The sequence below is a fragment of the Sylvia atricapilla genome, chromosome 16, assembly GCF_009819655.1.
Source record: "Sylvia atricapilla isolate bSylAtr1 chromosome 16, bSylAtr1.pri, whole genome shotgun sequence".
Lineage (NCBI taxonomy): Eukaryota > Metazoa > Chordata > Aves > Passeriformes > Sylviidae > Sylvia > Sylvia atricapilla.
In genome coordinates this window covers 5,981,185-6,002,176 of record NC_089155.1, presented here as the reverse complement: position 1 = coordinate 6,002,176, position 20,992 = coordinate 5,981,185, and the positions used below count along the sequence as shown (strand labels likewise).

Below are 20,992 nucleotides of genomic sequence, written 5' to 3'. Positions count from 1 at the left end.
GCAAGAGGCATCGGGTTCCCCCTGCAAGTGACAGCCAGCTCAGCCACTGTCACTGTCACTGACTGCTGCAGGACCAAGGGCACTGCCTTCATCCAGCCACATCCTGGTCTGCAAAGCTGCTGAGCACAGGGATGCTCCAAACCCTTCTCTTCAGCCAGACTAGTCAAAGTCTAACCAAGGACTAAATGACCCAAACCCTTTGGGCCAACACTCCCCTGCCCACACTGACAGTGTACCCCAGCAGCCAAAACTGCTCCTCTTTGGTTCTGAGCATCAACCAACTCTGCAAAACCCAGCAGACTGGGAAAAAAGTGACAGTTTTTGATAAACAGCTGGAAAGGTGAGAGTACCCCGTGATGGCATTGCTGCTCTAGCAGTGGTACAAAGCCCTGGATTACTGAAGGGAAAAGGACAGGGGAGGTTGGAACAACCTGCAGCCATAAATCCAGCTTGGCTGTCTGGCAAGGGAGCAGGCTTCCCTCTGGCTGGCAAAGTGCTGCAACCTGGCAACAGGAGAAGGCAGCAATCGAGCTACCAAAACCCCCATGGCACCTATCAATGAACCCCTGTGGTCTAGCAGGGGTCAAGGACCACAGGCCACGGTCCCTACCAGTCACCCCTGAGCAGAAAGGCACAAGGATTTCTCTTTTAATATAAATTTGTTATTTTATTAAACAGGATTAACAATCAACTGTCCAGAACCCAAATAAGCAACTCTTCTTCAGAAATAATTTTTGGAGAAAAATGACCAAAAAAAGGCCTGTTTCTTACCACAATCATGTCCCTAAAAGTGATACTTTCATCTTTTGCTTTATAAAAGTAAGAAAATCACTCTCTCATCTTCATTTATCTATCTATGTGTATGTATGCACCACGTACTTCAGAGATGAGTATTTTACTCTGAAGACCAATATGGAAGCCCACAAAGAATGGAAATACTCCCAGCACACCATCCCTGCTGGCTGAGACTGGATCAGTCCATGGTCTGTCCGTGGCAATGGTGACCATGGCCTCTTGTCAAAGGCAACTTTTTGGTACAGTATCTTTGGAGTGAGCATCTTGGCAGACCCTGGGATGCTAAAGCACACCACACACTCGGGTAAGAAAACAATGGTCTCTTCTCTGGCTGCACAGCTCTATTGCTTATTGAGTAAAAACACTATAATGCCATAAAATCACTAAGGAATTTTTGGTGAGTTTCTCTGTATAAATTCTGCACCAAACTGAGGATCTGAATTCCAGCCAGTGTCATAATTGAGTGAGAGAAGCAATCAGACTGGACTCGAGTCAATGTGTGACATTGGGTCCAAGTTAATTTACTTATTCAGCCTGAAGAGTGCCTAATGATTGTGTCAAATCAGAAAGTGGGCAGAATCATTAAATCAGGCAATCAATCACATTTTTTCCAAGTCCTAAACAAAGGTAAGAGGAAGATCAAACTGCAGTTCACAGGAGTTCTCCAAGATGAGTAAAAAAGTGGGAAAAATCCCAGAAGGCAGATTTTGGCCCGAAGTGATAAAATTATGTTCCAACTTCCTATGCATATGTGAGCATGGTCATGGTCAGCTGTGAGCACAGCTGGGCCTGAGCCCAAGGTGTGCACTTCTGCAGCAGTGACATTGGGAGGCTTGATACATGGGAATTCTTGTCCAAAACCGAACTTGTCCAAGAAAGGCCAAGAAAATTGTATTTTGTTTTAAATGCCCTTCGGACCTGTGCACGGGCAGGAGCACCAGCTTGCAGCTTGTTCCAGTCTTGTTAGTACAAGACTAACCCTGGGTAAATATAGCTGCCACCAAACCCTCCCACCCACAGGGACAGGAATAAAGCCTCTGTGTCTGAAAAGCACACCTCTTCCCTGGAAAGGTGAAGATTAACCCAGGCTGCAGCCAGAGTTGAAAGTGGTTATTTCAGCACTGCAAGCAAGGGCCAGGCAGGTCAGTGGGGCAGGACAGGTAAAGCAGGGGAAGAGGGGGGGAAAAATGCAGGGGAGGTTTTTCTGTTTGCATTTGCAGTACAGAAACACCAGCAGGTGGAGGAGGGAGTCAGGCCAGCAGGCAGATCCAGTCTGCTTGCACAACAGCAGGATAGGAAGCTGGATATCCATTCAGGAGAGTCTGTGGGGTGCAAGTAGGTGTATGGGATAGTCTGATTCTGATGAGCACTGTAAGGGTCAACACAGGGCTGCCAGGAATAGAAACTGACTCTGGGCACCTCCTGCCAGTGCTCCCACTGGCACAGAGGAGAGTCAGGCACGGGTGAAGGAGGGCTCTGCTCCACGCTGGCTCCCAGGGACAGGTCACAATGCGCTGGGGACCATCCCATAGGCTTCATACAGCTTGTTCAGCAGCTCCTGCTTCTCCTTCTCAGGTAAGAAGCTGGACTGGGCTGCGTTGATGTTCTGAGGAGGCAAAGGGGGAACACAGGGACATTAAGACACATCAGACATGAACACACAGTTGTGCACATCCCAGCACCTGGCTCTGAGCAGCAACAGGCGAGGGAGAGTGTAAAGTTTCCACTCTCAGATTTGTTTCCATGGCCTTATTTTATGCCAACTGCTCTGGCCCATCACTAGCAGCAGTCCCAGGAGAAATGAGACCAGCACAAAGCAAAGGTCTTTAAATACTCTGGAATTTTTGGGATATGTACTTTGAGCCTGGTCCTACTTTCCTGCTTATAAGGCCAGAGCAGAATTTTCTGGTTTCCGTTAAAAACTCTTCAGCTTATAAAGAAAAACCAGCAGGTTGTTCTGGGCTGCACTGAGACACCAGCAGAGCACCCAGCCAAGGCCAACTTACAACTCTCTTGAACTCCTCTTCAGTGAATCCCATGTGCTCCTTCACGATGCCATAGTCCTTGTCAATGGTGGAGTTGAAGATGAGGGGGTCATCCGTGTTCAGGGAATAGTTGGCACGATCCTTCTTAAATCTGTAAGGAAATCAGGTTGAACTGGTGGGCAGAACACCAGGTGAGATACTGTGCAGTTCTCAGGGTGAAATGCAAAAAAACCAAAGACCTCAGGGCTGTCTCTGCAGCTGGCACTGCTGGAGAAAAGCACAAGGCTCAGCTTGTCCCCCCATGGCTCTGCACTGACCTGCCAGGAGTGCCTGGGGTGCAGCATCTTGTGCCCCATAGCTCAGAGCAGGGCAGGAGGGACAGGACAGCCTCCCCAAGGGACCCCCTCACCCCTCCAGCTGCACCAGGCTCTCCTGTGCCAAAGGACATGGATGTGCCACATTGTCCTACATAATTAGATGTGCCTTAGCTTTGTAAAGCAATAAAGCAGTTGTAATCAACCCAAATCCTAGTAATTTGTGATTTCACATAATTGAGAAGCCTTACTGTACTGCAGGGTGTTTGGTGAAGTCCGGAGAGCACGCTCCAGTGAGATAACTGGACCAAGGGCAGACCTGTTTGGGAGAGTTAAGTGCGAAAACCAGAATCAACCACATGGATCTGAACCCCAGCTGTGTATAGCTCAGCACACTGCTTAAACCAGATTAGAGCTCTGGTCACAGCTGCCTCTCAGCACTGCTCTGACAGACCAGGGCGTGCCCCAGGAGATGGATGCAAGGAGCCCACGGCCCACATGACTGTGACAAGGGCCCGTGGGATGTTGCCCATGGCCAGTCAGGCACCAGCCCTGTGCCAATCACAGTTATGAAACCACCTGCATTAAGTACATAGTCCCTCTGTTAGTTGGATATGTCCATTCTGGAGAAAAGCAAATCTATCCTTACATGCACTGTAACTGCCAGGCATTTCCACCCTCTAACCAGACTTGCTCTGGTACAGCAGCCAGATTTGTGGAAGGACGAGCTTCAGGCTTGAGGTGTATAAATCAATGAATAAGCCCTCCAGAATTTATTCTTGGCTACACAAGGATCTATTCTTTCTGCTATGTCCCTCCCACAAGCTGCTGTGCTCAGCAGTGCTCCCTGCAGCACATCCCAGCAAACAGATAGGTTTGTCCCCAAGGTTTTTCCTGAGGAGCTTTGGGTATCTGGGCTAAACACAACATCCCTGTTGTTGTACATGTGGTCAGCATTTGGGTGTCAGGTCCTGTCCATGGCTGTAGCACACCCCAAGTGAGGGCTTGTTTTGCACTCAGACAGCAGCTACCTGGTTGTCACGCTCCCACCACAACTCCGTACCTCAAAATGCATCTTCATTTTCAGCAGCTCCTTGTAGAGCTCAGGATCCTCCACGACATGGTATCCATGGCCAACACGCTCGGCCTTCAGGACATAAACTGCCTGGAGAGCACAGGAAAAGCACTCAGAGCCTCCAAGCACAGCTCAGCCCCTGCCTGCCCAGAGACCCCATCCCACTGCAGGTACACCCCACACCGCTGAACCCCTGGGGTGTCCTTTTCCAGACAGCAGGTCAGATCTGTGCCCATGTCCCAGTGTTCTGTGTGGGTATGGGGAGGACTGGGACGCCTCTGTCCCCAGTGCAGGACACATCACACCCCTGTCCCTCCCTGCCCTGTGTCAGGAACTCCTGGTACCTCCTTGACCATGGCAGCCGGGCCGGCCTCCCCAGCGTGGACAGTGCGATGGATCCCAGACCTCTCAGCTTCCTGCAAAACAAGGGAGAACCTGCTCCTGTCCCAGCACCTGCAGCAAGGTCAGCAAGCTCAGAGCTGGCACTGCTCTGGGGGCACAGCAAGGCTCCTGTGCCAACAGCCCACAGATCACGAGCCTTGCAATCCAAGGGCTGCAAGAGCTCAGTAATGTCACACAGAGAGACACTTAAAAATCCTGCTTATCTTCTGCTGGAGCCCAGCCAGGCTCTTCCTGGGCTTTTAATACTGGCTGAGTTCACCACTGCCTCCTCTCCAGACAGCAGCAAGCTCTGAGCTCCTCTTCCTCTACCACTTTCCTTTCTGCATGAAACTTGCAGCAGTTCCACACTTGGCACTTCTACATTTTTTGACCAGCTGCAGCCACATTGGGAGGGTGCAGAAATACCCCATGGAAGAGATGAAGACAGTGCCAGGTGCTCTGACACTGAGCACCTCCCTCCTGTAAGGGGCTGGAGGCAGCCCAGCCCTAAGGACCCTGAGAGAGCAGCTTTGGGTGCAGCTCCCTGATCATCCTGGAAATTTCTTTGCCAGGGGGTCACAGGCCACCTAGGCTTTGGGAAGCCATGGAGCATGGAGGGAAGCCTGGCTCCTGCTTTGCTGGAGAAGGGCCATCCAGCTGGCAGCAGCAGGCAGGCTGCAAGCCCCATCTTGCAGCAGACGTTCTCCACAGACAGTCCTTCAGGGATTTGCACTAAGGAGTGTTTTTCAGCTCCTTAATACGGATGGGAGGGGGAGTTCCTCAGCATCTCAGAGCCTGAGTGAGCCCCTGGCACAGAGACAAGATGAATGCTTCAGGCAGAGGAGGCTGGACCTGGGTACTGCTGGTCCACCAGGGCAGAATGAGACTGCTTTCCCATCAGTTAATGAACGCCTGTTCCCCTGGCATTGTTTATAATCACCCTGTTCACTCAGCACAGCAGTACGGGCCAGCCTTGTATCAGCTCCCACGGATGGGGTGAAGCCCCATGTACTTTCAGACCTGAGCACTGCTTGCAAACCATCACCCTCTTTGTCAGTGACGGTGCACAACCTCCTCCTCCTTCCCCACTGATGGTGGGGACTAACAACCCCAAATTTCCACCAGCAAAAAGGAGCAAGGGTGTCCCCCTCCCTTCGAGCCACTGCCAAGGCTGAGGTTTGGTGAGAGCTCCTGAAGCCATTCCAGTGTTTGCATTCGAGATGATCAGATAAAAGCCCTGCAAATGTGCAGCTTCTCCTCTGCTCCCTGGGTGATTTCTGCCAGACTGGAAAGGCCAGTCTCTTCCAGCCTCGGCTGTGGTTTCACCAAGCCCCAGGAGCCAACAGCACTGGGGTGGGGGGTGATTTGGCCTCCCTGTCACTCTTGTCACACTCAGTGCTGCAAGGTAGCGAGCCAAGTCCCAGCTCTAAGGCCATGTTTTAGTAATGATGCCTGCCATTAATCATTTAGGAAATATAAACAAATACTTCGGCTATGTAACAATGTTTTTAATAGCTGCAACGAATTTTTAATCTGTCCCAGCTGTTTGTAGTTTGAAAAGCGTCCCTTCACACACACATCCCCTCAATATATATTTTTCTTGTAATTTCTTTATGAAAACTTATTCCACAAACCTCATAAGCCTTCTTATGCTCAGAGTAATCCTCCACCTTCAGGGTCTCATCTCCAGCCAGGTCAACAGCCACCACAGAGTCATTTTTATACTTCTTGCAGAGCTCCACCACCTCTGGGGACCAGCCTGGAAGAGGCAGCACCAGGATTCAGGAGGAAGCATTCATAAGAGTCACACCTTCAGCATTTTTCTAAGCAAATCCTGGTCCTACAACTAGAAGGCTAGAGCTATTTTCTTAAGTCTTTCTCAAAATATGATGTTCAACAAGAAAGCTGGCAAATTCCTAGAAAGGTCTGTCATCTCTGTGATCTTCAGGCAAATAAAAGCTGTCAACTGATCAGCCTGTTTTCAATGAAAGGGAAATCAAATGCATTCACCAGCTATAAAACTGCTCTCATCATGTTTTTCTGCTCACTGCAAGCAGGGGGAAAATTAATTAAAAAACTTCCAAGCAGTGGTGACTGCTGCAGTTGGCTCAAGGTAAGATGAACCGCATTGCCCTGGGGCTGTAATACGGTGCGCTGGAGAAATCCCTCAACTCCTGAGCTTTCATCCCTTCCCGGGCTGGGCAAGGTGAGGGTAAAGGCAAGAACTGTCCCACCAGATGAGCTGTGTCAGGGAGGAGATTGGGCTGGGAGGGATCTCTGGGGGCCCTGTACTACAGCCCTGCTGTAGGGCATCCTTGACTCTCCCAAGGATTCTACTCCTGGTGGGAAGGAGCTGAAGTTTTATCTATTTGCCATCTGTGAGGAAGAGACTAGTGGCCAACAACTGCTTCAGAGCTCTCTCTGGCTAGGATAGATAACCTCTGAGAAAGAAACTGCATCTAACAGCTCACATAGCACTTAACCTTAGCAGAAAGGCCAAGAAACAGAGATAAACAGTGGTGTTAATAATTAACATGCACCTTCTGTGTACAGACAATCCCAAATCATATGAACACACCAGGATGATGTATGCATCTATTTTGTTTTCCACCATTTTCCAACTTGCTGGGTTACAGTCATTATTTTATTAACAAATTTAATATGAGTAGGTTCTGGCTGGTATCTCTGCCTTTCTCTCAACAGTTCATTAATTACAGGGTGGCTCCTCACTGTGCAGCACATCCTGAATGCACTGCTAAAGACTCTTTAGCAAGCATGTCACTGGCTCTGGGTATCAGCTGGTGCCCTGGGACACAGATATGAGAATGCCACCTCTGCTGGTTGCAGTAAAGTGCAGGCTGCACACCCTTGGATGCTCCTGCCACCTCCTGCCTTTACCACTTGAGCACTGGCAGGGACTGCATATCAGACTGACTGTGCCTTACAGCTCTCCAGTTTATACAAAGAAAAACTTTTGTTTCCCTAGAAACCAGAAATGAAATACAAGGATCAAGTTTGCAAAGTATTGTTTGGTGTTGACTGTGCAGGCAGGAAAAAAAAAACAACCCACTCTCAAATCTACCAGCTTCCAAGAATATGATTTTTCACATTTCTAGACACAGATTAATCATGTACTCACTGGGAAAAATCTTTCCACCATCTACCCTACTAGGCCTACATAAGACTGGTGTGAGATATGAAGATACTCAGAATAAAATCTTCACATAAAATATCTACTGTCACACAGCCTCTCTCAGGCTGCATCCTTCCCTAGAGGAAGATGCTTGCAAAACTCAGCAGCCCATTGAAATGCTGGAAATTGAGTTTTCTTCCTATTCTGGCTCACAGCACCTTTGTTAGCAACAAACTTATTTGTCAGAGCTGCTGATTTTATAAAAAACATTTTACATATGTTTTAATTATATGTGCCTTGCATTTTCAGCTTAAGCCAGCAGAGAGTGGCTGCTGGCAGAGGATTCTCTGGCTGCCCATGACCCAGGCTGAGGAAGGAGCATCCTGCTGTAGGACCATGAGCAGGGAAGTGTGAGATGCCATGCCTGGTCCTCCTTCCATGACCCTTTGCTCTCAGAGCCCCTGTCACTCATGGCCGATGCAAGTGCTCACTGTGCCAATGGTTTTACTGGCCCAAGGTGAGCTCTGGCCTTTGGGCAGGGAGCAGAGATCACAGCTCTCCCAGGAGAGGACAGAAGAGCCCCTTTTGCCCCTCTAGCAAGACCTTTCTGATGCTGGTTGTACCCACAGACCCCCACTCCTGCATCCAGCAGACCCTTGCCCTACAGTGAAAGGAGCAGAGGACCCCCAGAATCTCCTCAGCACTGTCTGGTCCTGCATCAGACCCTCAGACTGGGGCTGTCCCCACATTCCTGCAGGGCCCCAGCCCCAGGGACATCCCCCCCCCACGCCTCAGGGAAGGGGAGCAGAGCAGCAGGGGAGCTGCAATACATTACTTGGCATATGGCGCATGCAGCATAGAATAGACCTGGCTTTGATGTGGAAATCCCTTTCTCCATCCTTCAGTCCCTGATTGACGAGCTGAACCACTTCATCTGGAGTGAGGTCTCCCCTGCAGGGAAGAAAAGCCATCAGCAGGAGGCCAGACACTTGCCAGGGAGCAGGCAGCAGCCACAGCTCCAGCCCAGCATCCCGTGAAGGACAAGGCTGCCCTAGGTCCCACCCACCCAATGAGACCACCCAGAGCACTTTCCACACCAGTATCAGACACCAGCACTGAGGCAGGCACAGATGACACTAAGGCTCAGAAAGGCCTTGGGGAACTGGGTGCCCATCCTGCCTGAGCAGAGGAACCCTCTCTTTGCCAGAGCATCTCATTAGAGCACACAGTTCTCTGCAGCCAGGCAGGGGCAAGCCCAGGGCTCAGCACCTACCACAGCACACTTTGGAGGGGCCCCAGAGTGCAGCATTGATTTAATAAGAGCTCCATACCACAGAGGGGATGACATCAAAGGAAGAGATCAGACCATGAGCTTCTTCCAACACCACCCACCACCTCTGCCAGCTCAAATTCCCGTTCTGTGGTCAGGCAGTCCATATGTGGACATTTCTTTCCCTCTCCCAGGGAAGGGCTTCAGCCAGATGGTTGAGCACAGCTGCTCTGCACATGCAGAACTTGGTGCCCAGAGCAAAGGTTGTTAAAACACTGCAGCACACAGAGGTATTTAAGATGAAAAACTCTATGGATGGGAGAGAGAGGTGGAAGCATGCTGGCTCTTACTGCACAGGAGGAGAGAGGAGGTTTGTTACAGCAACCTGTGAATGCACAGTGGCTGACTGGCATGGGGATGTCTTCTCCATGCCCAACCAGCCATCCACCAGCTCCCCAGCCCAGCAGGATCACTCACTCAGCTTGTCCCCATGGCATGGGAGTCACACCAGAGTTGGCCAGGAGGTGAGGGCTGTACCGGACCTCCACGTAGCTGACTCCTTCCTTGGCTTTTGTTTCCACAAACTCGTAGGCAATTCTCTTCACCGCCTCACGGTCACCCCTGCAGGGATGGCAGTGGGTCCTGTCACCCTCAGGACCCACAGGGGACCTCCAAGGCTGAGCCAAGGGATCCTGCCAGGGTTGTGCGGGGTAAAAAGCAAAAAAGCAGGGTACTTACGCAATGGCAGGCATGTAATAATTGAATTTTTCTAGAAACTTGGGAAGTGTCAGTGGTGTGTCATAGCTGACATAACTCATGAGCTCCTCAACAGTATTCCCAGGGAGAGGGATGCCTCTTTTCCTGGAAATGAAGTCACGCATTACTGACAGGGAAGGTTATCACATTTTTAATCAGCCCATTTTATACACCAATCCCATCCAAAGCTGGCAGCATCGACCACCATTTCCTCACAGGAAAGATACAGCACACGCTGTCCTTCCAAAATCTCCTTGTGGATGGAGCCCTGAATCTCAGAAGAGAGGAAGGCAAAGCACAAACAAACCAAAATACAAGCCCAGGCTGACCCTACAGGAACACAGCCAGGGCACATTTTAAGCTTAAGAAGAGGTTCATCTAAAGGGGCTCTGGATTATTTCTTGGCACCTCCTAGATATAGCAGCAGAATTGCCAAAATTCTTTAGAAAAGTTAATTTCCACTTATGCAGGCTCAAAGGATTGAAAAAGCAAGGAGATGCTCTGAGGCCTGGGATCACACAGGCAGAGGTGTCGTGGCTCATGGGTTTAGTGCCAGCAGCTCCTGCGAGAGAGCTGCTTCCTGAGCCCAGCATCCTGCTGGCATCTCCTGTGACAGGAACATCTCCCACACAGGAACAAACAGCAACAGCTGCTCTCACCAAAGGGACAGACACTCTAATGCCCACATAAATGCTTCCAAGAGGGAAGAGGCCATCTTTCCCAGGAGCACCTGGAATACCGAGTGGGTGAAGGAGTTCCTTCAGCCGAGATCAAGGGGATAACAGCTGAGATCAAGGGGGCTTCCAGCCAAGGGTGCTGCAGCTTCTTGGGCAGCCTTTGCCACCCCCAGCCTCTGGTACCCTGCACAAGCCAAAGCAAATTTGGAATAATAACCAGACATTTGTTTTTAATCCTCTTTCCTGCCACACTGAATTACAGCTGATTGATGGGAGAACTCTGCTAATAGAGACAAAACACCACAGACAGCTTTAGTGCCAGCAACCATCCCAATGAGCCATGCAGGGACACAGTCCAAAGAACCCCTGGGCTCGGTAAACACTGCTCCTTCCCCACTCAGCCAGGAAGGAAACCAGCCCCACGCTCAGCCCTCACATACAATCTGCACAGATTAAGTTGCTGGCACTCAGCAGGGAACACTCCTCACTGCCAAGGCATCGGTTTTCCTCCCTGCCTTGCCCTTTCCATGGCACTAACACATCAGTCTCTGCTCCAGGAACCGACCTGCACCTTCTTCCACCTGCCCCAGGAAAGTTTCCTGCAGCAAAGCCAGTTCCCTGATCTCTTTTGTGTGCCTCCTGAAGCAGTGCCTTCATGCAGGCACCAGTGGCAGAGTTTTGGGATGATCCACACTGGAATCACGCCTCTGGATGAGGAGAACTGCTGGATCATGCCAGTGTGGCTTTTGGAGCTGCTGCTGCCCTATCCAAGCCTCTTTGTAGGTGGGATTCTTCTTGAAACAAAGTGGCCTGAGGGGAACATGTGTTTGTCCTCACTGCCACCTCGGTGTCCTGCCCACGGGCAGCACCACACACACCATCCCATCACAGAGATGGCACCTCTCCTGGGGACACCTAGTCCCTGTGAGGGGTCTGTCACAGCTCTGAGCCCTTTGGCTGAGCAGGAATGATGCAAAGACTGACCCAGACGTGACAGAATTAGAGGCAAAGTTTCTATAAACAGCTGAGTTCAGCAGTGCACTGCCCAAGGGGGCTTGTGCATCCCAGCAGCTTGGGGCTCTGTGCACATGGTCAAACAGCACCTAGCAAAATTATTTCCAGATCTTTACCTTTAAAAATAGACCTCAAGCAGCTTTCTGTGCCCAAGGTGAGGTTATTAAGGCAGTCAGTCCCCTACAGCCTTCTGCACTGGCCCACTGGTTTTTCTGTGTGTGAGTGCAAGTTTTAGAGCCCATGAATAGCACAGCCTTGCTCCACCCGAGGGCTGGCAGCTCAGGGGGATGCCAGGGCTGTTTAAAAATAAGAGGGAACTCAGGACACACTCAGGCAATGAAGGTTTCTGCCCGAAGAAAGGATCCTGGCACAGAATCCCCAGACAGCAAGTGCCTCCTGGGTTTCAGGGCTCCTACAATTCTCCTAGGGGACTACACTGGCATTTTCTGTTTGCAGGCAGAGAGACCTAGCAGAGCCCCAGGGAGTCAGCAGCAACTCTTTTGTTCATTTGGACCTGTATTCTAGCCCTGCAGCCCACCAGCAGGAGTCCTGGCTGACTTCACCATGCCAGCATCCAGAAAAAGATAGGATGGACAGCCCTGACCCATTCTCCTTTCTCTGACTACACAGCAAAAAAAAAAAAAAAAAAAAAAAAAAAAAAAAAAAAAAAAAAAAAAAAAGGCCAGGCCCTGCAGAACAAGTACTCCAGAAAGAATATTTCCCTCTAGGACTGCACTGCCTTGGAATCTGCTGGGCTCACAGGATGCCAGAACCACTTCCCTTCCTCCTCAGAACTGACTTCCTCCTGAAAATACCAGAGCTGTGCCTAAGAGCTGTTTCCCAAAATCCTTACCCTTGCCACCTTCTTGATCTGAGGGTATCAGTGACAGCTGGGAGAAATCTTGTTTATTTTGCTTACAAATGTGGAGCCAGGCCCTCACACAGGTTAATCATTCACCACACGCTTCCCACACAATCTCCACTGAAAGAAGATGCACGTGGACTCTCTCAAGGAAACAGCCTCTCTCTAAGTCACTGCCAAGTGTTTCCCTGGGTCACCCACACCAGAGTGATTCCCTGACTGCAGACAAATTCAAATGCACATGGCAGCAGGGCAGCCAAGGGCACCCAAGCTGGTTTTCCCTCTGAAAATGTGGAGCAGCACCACCACCAAGACAACACTCCTGGCCTGCTGTCATTCCACTTGGTTTGTGACTAGGAATATGGAAAAAGAAATGAGAGTACAGCACCTCTGCTGTGCCCTGGGTACACTTCAAAGGCAGGCAGCTCTTTATGAGACATTGTCTGGACTTTTCTCATGGTGGCTCCTCTGAGCCTGCCCAGCTCACAAACCCAGCACCACCTCAGTCACATTCCTGCTACGTGGGGAGCCCCAGTGTCTTTTGGGGTGTGCTCAGAGTCCTCACATGGTGCAGTCAGGTCTGGGCAGAGACAGAACCAGCACCAGCACCAGCCAGGTCTGCTGCCTGCAGGAGCTGCTGTGTCACAGATCTGGAGAAGTAGAAGGGAGGATGCCTTTGAACTGCAGCTCCCAGAGCTTCCTTCCCCCCACAACTCACTTGCCAAAATACAAGATGGTCTCTGGTCTGATGGCTCCATCCAGGTGGACGTGAAGCTCTACCTGCAACAAGAGAAATGGGTCAGGTACTCTTGAGCTGCAACAATAATTCAGAGAGAAGTAACTGGTGCTCACATAGGTGTAAATGTAGCTAATACAGAGACAAAGCCATGGCAAGGAGACATATAAACGTTTTTTTAAATATAATCATTATAAAGTTTATTTTTCAGTATCTAAGTATTGTCTAAATATTTTGTTATGGCTGATGCAGCTCACACATTTAATGAATCTTCAGAAATTTATCCTGTTTCCAGTAAGTTTTAGGAACCGCCCTGTCCTTATTTAGAGTTCAGGAGGAGTGAAAAAAGCAAACTCCAAACACCTTCATTTTCCAGCTTGCTTCCTCCTTGAAATCACAGGCAGCCAAACACTAATTAATTTGCTAAGAGTCATTACACAAAACCTTTGATTTCACTTCCAAGAATCAGCTCCTGATGGGTTGTTAATTACATGGCATTATCAGGGCTTACAGGCTCTCTAATCCTACACAAGGGGTCAGTCCCATGGCACAAAGGTGCTGTAAAAAATAATCATAAGTTACCCCATAGAGCTAACAAGGTTTCAAAATAAACCACTTAAATTTTTACTCATTAAAACTAGGACAGTAACTCAGGTCTTTTCACTCTGAAGCCCTATTTCCCTGTTATTGCTGAAACATTGGATTTTGGAAAAAGAGATCCAGAAAAGCAAAAGCAAGCTTTTTCCATTAGCCAACTGAGGCTTTTGGAGGAACATGACAAATGTGATTTGGAAGTCGATCTGGGAAGGAAAGTATTAGCTGTAAAATGTTTCAGCTAGATATCAATCTTTCCAGAACTGTTTCCTTTTAAGTAACGAAATAGCCAACAAAATGCATATTTGATTTTATTGTATTTTTAAATGAAACTGTAGATTAGAAACTTAATACACAAGGTTCCTTTTACTTATAACATCATGGACATTTAGTTACAACATCTATGCATTTTCCTGCAGAGATGACAGCTGCAGGGTGCCACGGGTAAGAATGGAGTAGGATTCAGAAGAGGACTGGATATTTGCATGGATAACTAAACTACCCAGGGTTACTAATTAAAACCCACAAACCCTCTGGCATCAGGGTATGTATCAAACAATAACTACAAGGAGCTGGGAGAAAATTGAGTAAGTGGTGCCTGCAAGTGTCCAAGAGCAGGTGCTATGAGCTCCTGGCCCAGGGCTGGCAGTGCCCACCTCTGGGGCATACACTGATGTCCAGGGGCTCACCCCCAGCCCCACACACAGCCCTGCACCCCTGCCCTGCAGGCAGAGACCCCTGACTCACTGCCAGGGCTTTCACTGGCCACTTCTGCTGCCAAAGGCAGGGCAGGGACAGTGCTGGGGCTCAGGCCATCTCCACATCATGGCCATGAAGGTGCCACTGAAACACTGGAGAGATGCAAAATGCAGGTGGGGCAGGCTAAGGATTGCCACCAGCAGTTTGGTCTGTCAGCTGGCCCAGGAGGCATGGACACGCCCACGGACACCACTGACAGCAGATTGCAAAAACATGTCCCCACCACTTCTCCTACCCTTAAGATACCATCTGAATCTACAGAGAGGAAGATTTAAGAAGGGCAAAACCCGATCTTTCCCCCCTCCTTGAGTTATGCAATCCTGCTTATGAGGACTAAATGTCCTACAAAGCAGCAGATAAAATAACAGGATACAAACACGATCTGCACTGCCAGATGTGGACGCCTGGCATGTTTTCCAGTCTTGAGCTCCAATCCCTATTTCAAAACCATGCAAGATCCACTCCTTGAGGTATTCAACAGCCCTTATGACTTTCTGATGAAGTTACAGGCTTGACATTTTCTCACATTGAATTTAAAAACAAAGCAACCTGAGTCTATTGAGGCCTTCTCCCTCAAACACTTTTCAAAGGTTTCCTGCAAGAACATCCCAACATGACATTTCCATCAATAAGAAAGCAGATTTCATGGCATCCTTCATCTATGTAAGTCACCTCCTCCTGCCACTTCTGCAGGCAAGATGCTTGTAGAGCAAGTTCCTCTCCAGTATAAGTAACAGGCTCTTTGTCCCCTGCCAGCCTTTTTTTGGGTCCAGAGACACTTAAACCAAGTGTTAAGAAACCCTTGTGCAATGCTGTTAAAACAAATAAGTTTTGGGTTTCCTCAAGACCAATGCTTCAGAGCAGAGTTTTCTGCAGCTGCAAACGAATCTATGCTATTTCCATGGCCAAAGGACATTCAAGAGAAGATGGAAAGGTGTGCCTACAGGGCTCCAGATAAGGATGCAATCAGCAAAGGCACAACCCAGCAGCTCATCTGCCTTGGGCACCTTGCTCTCAAACCCTGAGGGCTTCCAGGTCTGTGGGAGGCTGCTCACTGCAGATTACATTTCAGCTCTCTTCCCGCCTGTTTGTTTCGGGTAAACAAAGCACAAGTCTTTTCCAGATCCAAATGGGTGACACGACCTTGCCTTAAGCCAAGGAAAGTAGCCAGATAAGGATGAAAGAGTTTTCTCTGAACTGTGGCTCCAGGGGAGGATGCCTGAGCAAGCAGAAATTAGGTGAATGCAGGAGCCAGGGCTTCTTCCAGAGTTCTCTGCTCCTTAGCACACAGTTCCATGTGCATGTGGTCTACCACCCCAAACTGTGATTCATTTGCAGAGAAAGCACGAGCACACGTGTTATATTGGGATCTCAACACCTGGTGAAGGAACTGAACAGCACCACAGGCTGCACCAGCGCTGGACAGGAGCCTTCAACCATTCCAGGATCACTGATCATAGAACCACAGAGAAGTTTGGGTTGGAAAGGAACTTAAACGTCATTTAGTTCCAACCCCCCTGCCGTGGGCAGGGATGCCACCCACCAGACCAGATTGATCATTTCCCTTCTCACAGCCCAGCTGGATGTGGTACCACCTGTTCTGATTCAGAATAAGAAAGCAGCAGAACTCTCCAAGGCTCTCCTGAGGAAGGAGCTTTGTTCATCTCCCAGGTACACTGAAGACCCTCAGGACCAGCTTTGTGCAGGAATCCCTCAGTCCCTCCTGCACCTCCACTGACCTCCCACCAGCGCATCAAAAACCCAGAGTGTAATGCAATAAAACTTCTAGTTTCACTCTAGACTTGTTGAAAGCCAGAGGGATGGGTTCAAAGAACGTTCAAAGGGCTGTAAATTGTACACCCTCAGCACAAACAGCCCCCAGCAAGGCCATCAGACCAAACCCAGTGGTTTCCACTTTTATGCAAAAAAAGTTTTAGCTCAACCACTTCACGTGACTCATTAGTGCAGATATCAGCAAGTTGGTTCAGGTTTTTAAAAAAGGAGAAGTTTTAAGGGCTCTGGCTTGACTTCTCTAAAAATATTGTAATGTTTTCTTTGAGATGTTATAAGCTTCAAAAATAAATTCAAACAGAAAATGAAGGTACTCAAACAAGTATGTTCCATTCCAAGATCAAGTCTGATTATTTTCATTTTAGTGAAATTAAGGGGAAAAAGTTAACCAAACATTCAAAGCATTTTCATCCTCAGTCAACACAATTTCTCTATTATGGTTTGATCAGTGGACCATGGCAGAACAGTTACCTGCTCAGCTTGCCCCATTACATGGCATAAAAAGAACCATTCAAGCTAAGGCACTTGAAGGATTTTCTGTACTAGGTGGTTTTAGGGTCTTTTTTTAAAATATGTACAAAGACCAAAGCCAGTCTGCCCCTTTTATTGTGAGGTTTCCAGCAGATGTTAATAGATAATCAGGCAGCTGATAAAGCTGCATCATTTTAAAACCCTTAACAGTGACTTTGCCCAGGATTATTTATCAGCCTCTTAAAAGGTAGTAATTTAGGTTCATTCTATTAATCTCAATGGCTGAAAACCAGGGTAGTTACAGCTGTAATTTGTCAATTATTAGATAAGCATGGCAAATCACTGCAAAAAACAATTAACTATGTTCCCCAAAGACTGGCTTTATGGAAATGTGCTGTTAGGAACAAAGAGTTCCTCATCCTAAGTTCATCTCAAATGCTCATTTAGAAGCAAGAGGTGAGAGTGCCCCAAGAGAGTTGTGAAGTGGAAGTAGCACAGCATTGTCCTCAAACCTCAGGAAAGCACAAATGCATTTGGGAGATGTACGTGTCACATGCTTTTGGGGTGAGCCTTTAGAAGAGAAACACGGGGGGCTACAAGCCCCAGTGCTCCACTGCAGGAAATATTTGTGCTTTCTACACACCTGGACAACGATTTATGGGTTGGGTGGCTGAGGAAGAGGAGGATGCTCCAGTGCTGAGCAGCTTTAGTACCACCCTCCTGGCACCAACCACTCAACCTCCACTGACCTCAGTATAAGACTTCTGGTGACATTAATAGGCGACGGTGGCTGTGTCATCACAGGTGATGGTTCCCATGGGGTGGCAGGGCCATGTGCCCACCAACCCACCACAGACCTCACACCCACACCTGCCTGGAGCAAGGAGTGGTTCATTGCTTCAGAGCAATGCACAGAGTCCTGGCACTTTGTGCAGCACCAAGACAACCTCTTACTGTCACCACGTTTGACAAGTGGATGTGGGAAAGTTATCCACGAGCATCCCTGTACCCCATTATTAAAGAATTCAGCACACAAGGTACCACTGTGTAAGGTATGGCCTGAGCTCAGTGCAGGCTCAGCAGCACCAGGCTCTGATCCATGCCAAGTCAGGGGTCAGGCTGTGCACAAGGAGTGGACAAGCCAAATCCAACATCATCCTCAAGACACCATCATGCACTTGCCATCCCCACAACAGGCAGGGAGAGTCTGCAGTGCTACAGGGAGTGGGGCAGGACATCCACTCAAACCCCCTGGGTACAGCCAGCATAGGCATCTTTGGTACCACCTAGGCTGGGTCAGCAGCCACTCTTCTCTGAGAGGCTGACACACACAGTGTGCCTTGCAGGAGCACCTGCCCCATGTCACCTGATGATTACTTTGCAAATGAGCTACACCAGCCACTGGAGAGAGTGGACCTGACCCCAGAAACCCCCATTCCCATTCCACCCTCCACAGCACAGCTCAAGGCACAGGGAAGCTGCAGGAGAAGACAGCCACATGTCCTGAAACCCCCAGGCTGGGGCTGGCCTACAACAAGAGGGCAGTGAGCAAGGACATGGTCTCTGCTCTGGTTGGGGAACAGAAAGGGTCACAGTTGACATCAAAGGAATATCAACCTTTTCTGTTCTTTTATGGCCTACGATAAGCAGGGTTCAAAGTTGTCCTCCTGTTCATCCCTGCAGTCACCGGGAGTCAGCGAGTTCTTGAAAAACGCAGAGGCAGCCCCGGCCCCACATTCAGCTGGGCCTGAAGCTGCTCCAGTTACCAGAAACATCTCTAAAACACAAAACTGACCATTCCCAATGGCAGAGGATCCAGAGGAATGAATAGGGCTCATTAACTGACTTCAGGCCCATTTTTTTTCCCCAAGCCTGACTTAGCAGGTTCACAGGATTGAAAGGGACTGCCTGAGTCAGGAAAACCAGTCTCATAATTGCCAATAGCCAGACAACAGAAGCCTGATCTTAGCAGTAAAACCCTGCAGTTTTTCCTAGGTCTTTCTCTTTGGTATCCCAGTCTCTCATACAGTGGAAAAGTGGAAGCACAAATGAAAGAAGAACTTAAGTTGCTTCTCTCAGCCAAAAGATTAAAATCACCTGGGGTGAAACAGCCTTTTTTCTTAGTGGAGCTGATGAAGCACCAACATCTCCCAAAACTGAAGTGGACTTAAAAATGCTTTAACTATTCTATTAGCAGTTGCCAATGCTCCCTGGATCTTGGTATCAACGTTTGCCTGCTATTGCATGGATCAGCTTCCTGGAAAGGGAACCATAGTGATGGAATGAAACATGAAACAGACCTGTGCACACTGCCCTTTCCAAGTATGTGTGACTTTCCTGGTGCAAACTCAACTGAGAGATAAACAGTTTGGGAGAGGATGCAAACAGGAGCAAAACTCCCCAGTCCTTTAGTGGTTTTGGAGACAATCTTCTGTGGAAAAGCAACAAGCAGTTGCCACCACTCACGTTCTCCCAGAGCAGCACCACAACTCTCACATCACTTTTCTTGGTCTCTTCTGCCTTGACTCCTACATTCCCACAAGAGCCCAACCGGGCAGAGCTGCTCCCCATACAGCACCTTACCCAGACCACTGCCCACAGAGAGCTGAGCCATCCTGCAGCACAGGCAGTGCTCTTCCATCAGATACAGGACTGTTGCTACCCACAGCTGTTTCATCTTCTTCCTTCTCTATTTTACAATCTGGATAGTAAACACATTACCTTATGATCCTACCAGAGATGGAGTATACAGGGCACGGAGAGAGTGAAAGACTGGTGCCTGCTGTCAGAGAGTGCTCCAAAGTGGTGTCATGGGTATCTGAAGAATAACTGAACTCAATGTGCAAGAGAAAAAAACCCAACAACGAAACCACAAACAAAAAAACCCAACTGAAAGCACCCAAACCCAACAAAATCAACCCCCAAAACAAAATAAAAAAACACAAGAGAAAACATCTGTTTTAGCACACAACGGTAGTGGTTGGGATGCAGGGTCCTTCAGAGCTTGCCCCTTTCCTCAGCCAGGCCACATGTGCAGCCCCAGCCCCGCAGAGCCGTGTCTGCGGCCGGCCGCTGGGATGAGCCTGGGCCCGCATCGCTCCGGCGGCAGGATGTGCGGGACAGCCGGGATGTGCGGGACAGCCGGGATGTGCGGGATACCAGGGATGTGCGAACACCCGGGATGTGCGGGACAGCCGGGATGTGCGGTACGCCCGGGATGTGCGGGATACCCGGGATGTGCGGGACAGCCGGGATGTGCGGGACAGCCGGGATGTGCGGGACACCCGGGATGTGCGGGATACCCGGGATGTGCGGGTCACCCGGGATGTGCGGGATACCCGGGATGTGCGAACACCCGGGATGTGCGGACACCCGGGATGTGCGGACACCCGGGATGTGTGGACACCCGGGATGTGCGGACACCCGGGATGTGCGGGTCACCCGGGATGTGCGGGATACCCGGGATGTGCGAACACCCGGGATGTGCGGACACCCGGGATGTGCGGACACCCGGGATGTGCGGACACCCGGGATGTGAGGACACCCGGGACAGCCCGTGCCCGTCCCTGCGGGGAGCACCAGGGCAGCGCAGCGCCCGCCTGGGACCGCGGGGTGACAGCGCCCACCGAGCACTGTCCCGGGGGACACATCCCCAGCGAGCCGCGCCCCAGTTCCCGGCCGGCTGCAGCCCGGCGTGCGGACAGAGCAGGGGCGGCCGCTCGGCTGCGGGGCACGACCGGAGCCCGGCACCTCCGCACGGGGCACCTCCGCCTGGGGTCCCTCTGCACCGGGCACGGCACCTCCGCACTGGGCACCTCAGCCCCGAGCACGGCACCTCAGCCCCGGGCACGGCACCTCAGCCCCGGGCACTCCCCGCTCCCGCTCACAGCACCTCGGTGCCGGTGCACGCCCGGTTCCTGGCACTGCGCCTCTGGCAGCGCTGCCAGCTCACCTTGGGTCCCCCGAAGATCCTCTGTGCCCGCTCCATGCTGCCGCTGCCGCCGCCGCCGCCGCTCTGCCGCCGCTCCGCTCCGCTCCTGTCCCCGATCCCGCCGGCCCCGCCCCGGGCCCGCCCCGCGCCCGCAGAGCCCGGCCGGCACACGGCCACACGGGACGGCTTCGGCTGCGGGAGGCTTCGAGTCCACCTCGTTCCTGCCCTCTGCCATGGGCAGGGACGCCTGCCGCTGGCCCAGGCTGCTCCGTGCGGCCCGGCCTTAGACACTTGCAGGGATCCAGAGGCAGCTACAGCTTCTCCGGGCGACCTGTGCCACCCTCGGCATTCTCATAGGGAAGAATTTCTCCCTCACGTTTAATCTAAACCCACCCTTCCTGCAGTCCTGCTCGTGTTTCCTTCAGGAGCTGAGGGCCCAGGTGGACCT

General features: G+C 50.4%; 1 protein-coding gene across 1 annotated transcript; it reads right to left on the bottom strand.

Annotated features, from left to right (window-relative positions):
* Positions 1–640: 640 nt before the first annotated feature.
* Positions 641–20,640, bottom strand: ADA (adenosine deaminase). Its single transcript, XM_066330625.1, has 11 exons — positions 20,566–20,640; positions 12,981–13,042; positions 9,692–9,814; positions 9,431–9,574; positions 8,519–8,634; positions 6,185–6,309; positions 4,514–4,585; positions 4,158–4,259; positions 3,346–3,413; positions 2,802–2,931; positions 641–2,401 (listed from the first exon to the last, which is right to left on the bottom strand). Exons 1-11 carry the CDS (start codon positions 20,599–20,601, stop codon positions 2,300–2,302), a joined length of 1,080 nt encoding a protein of 359 aa, XP_066186722.1. The 5' UTR covers positions 20,602–20,640; the 3' UTR covers positions 641–2,299.
* Positions 20,641–20,992: the final 352 nt, after the last annotated feature.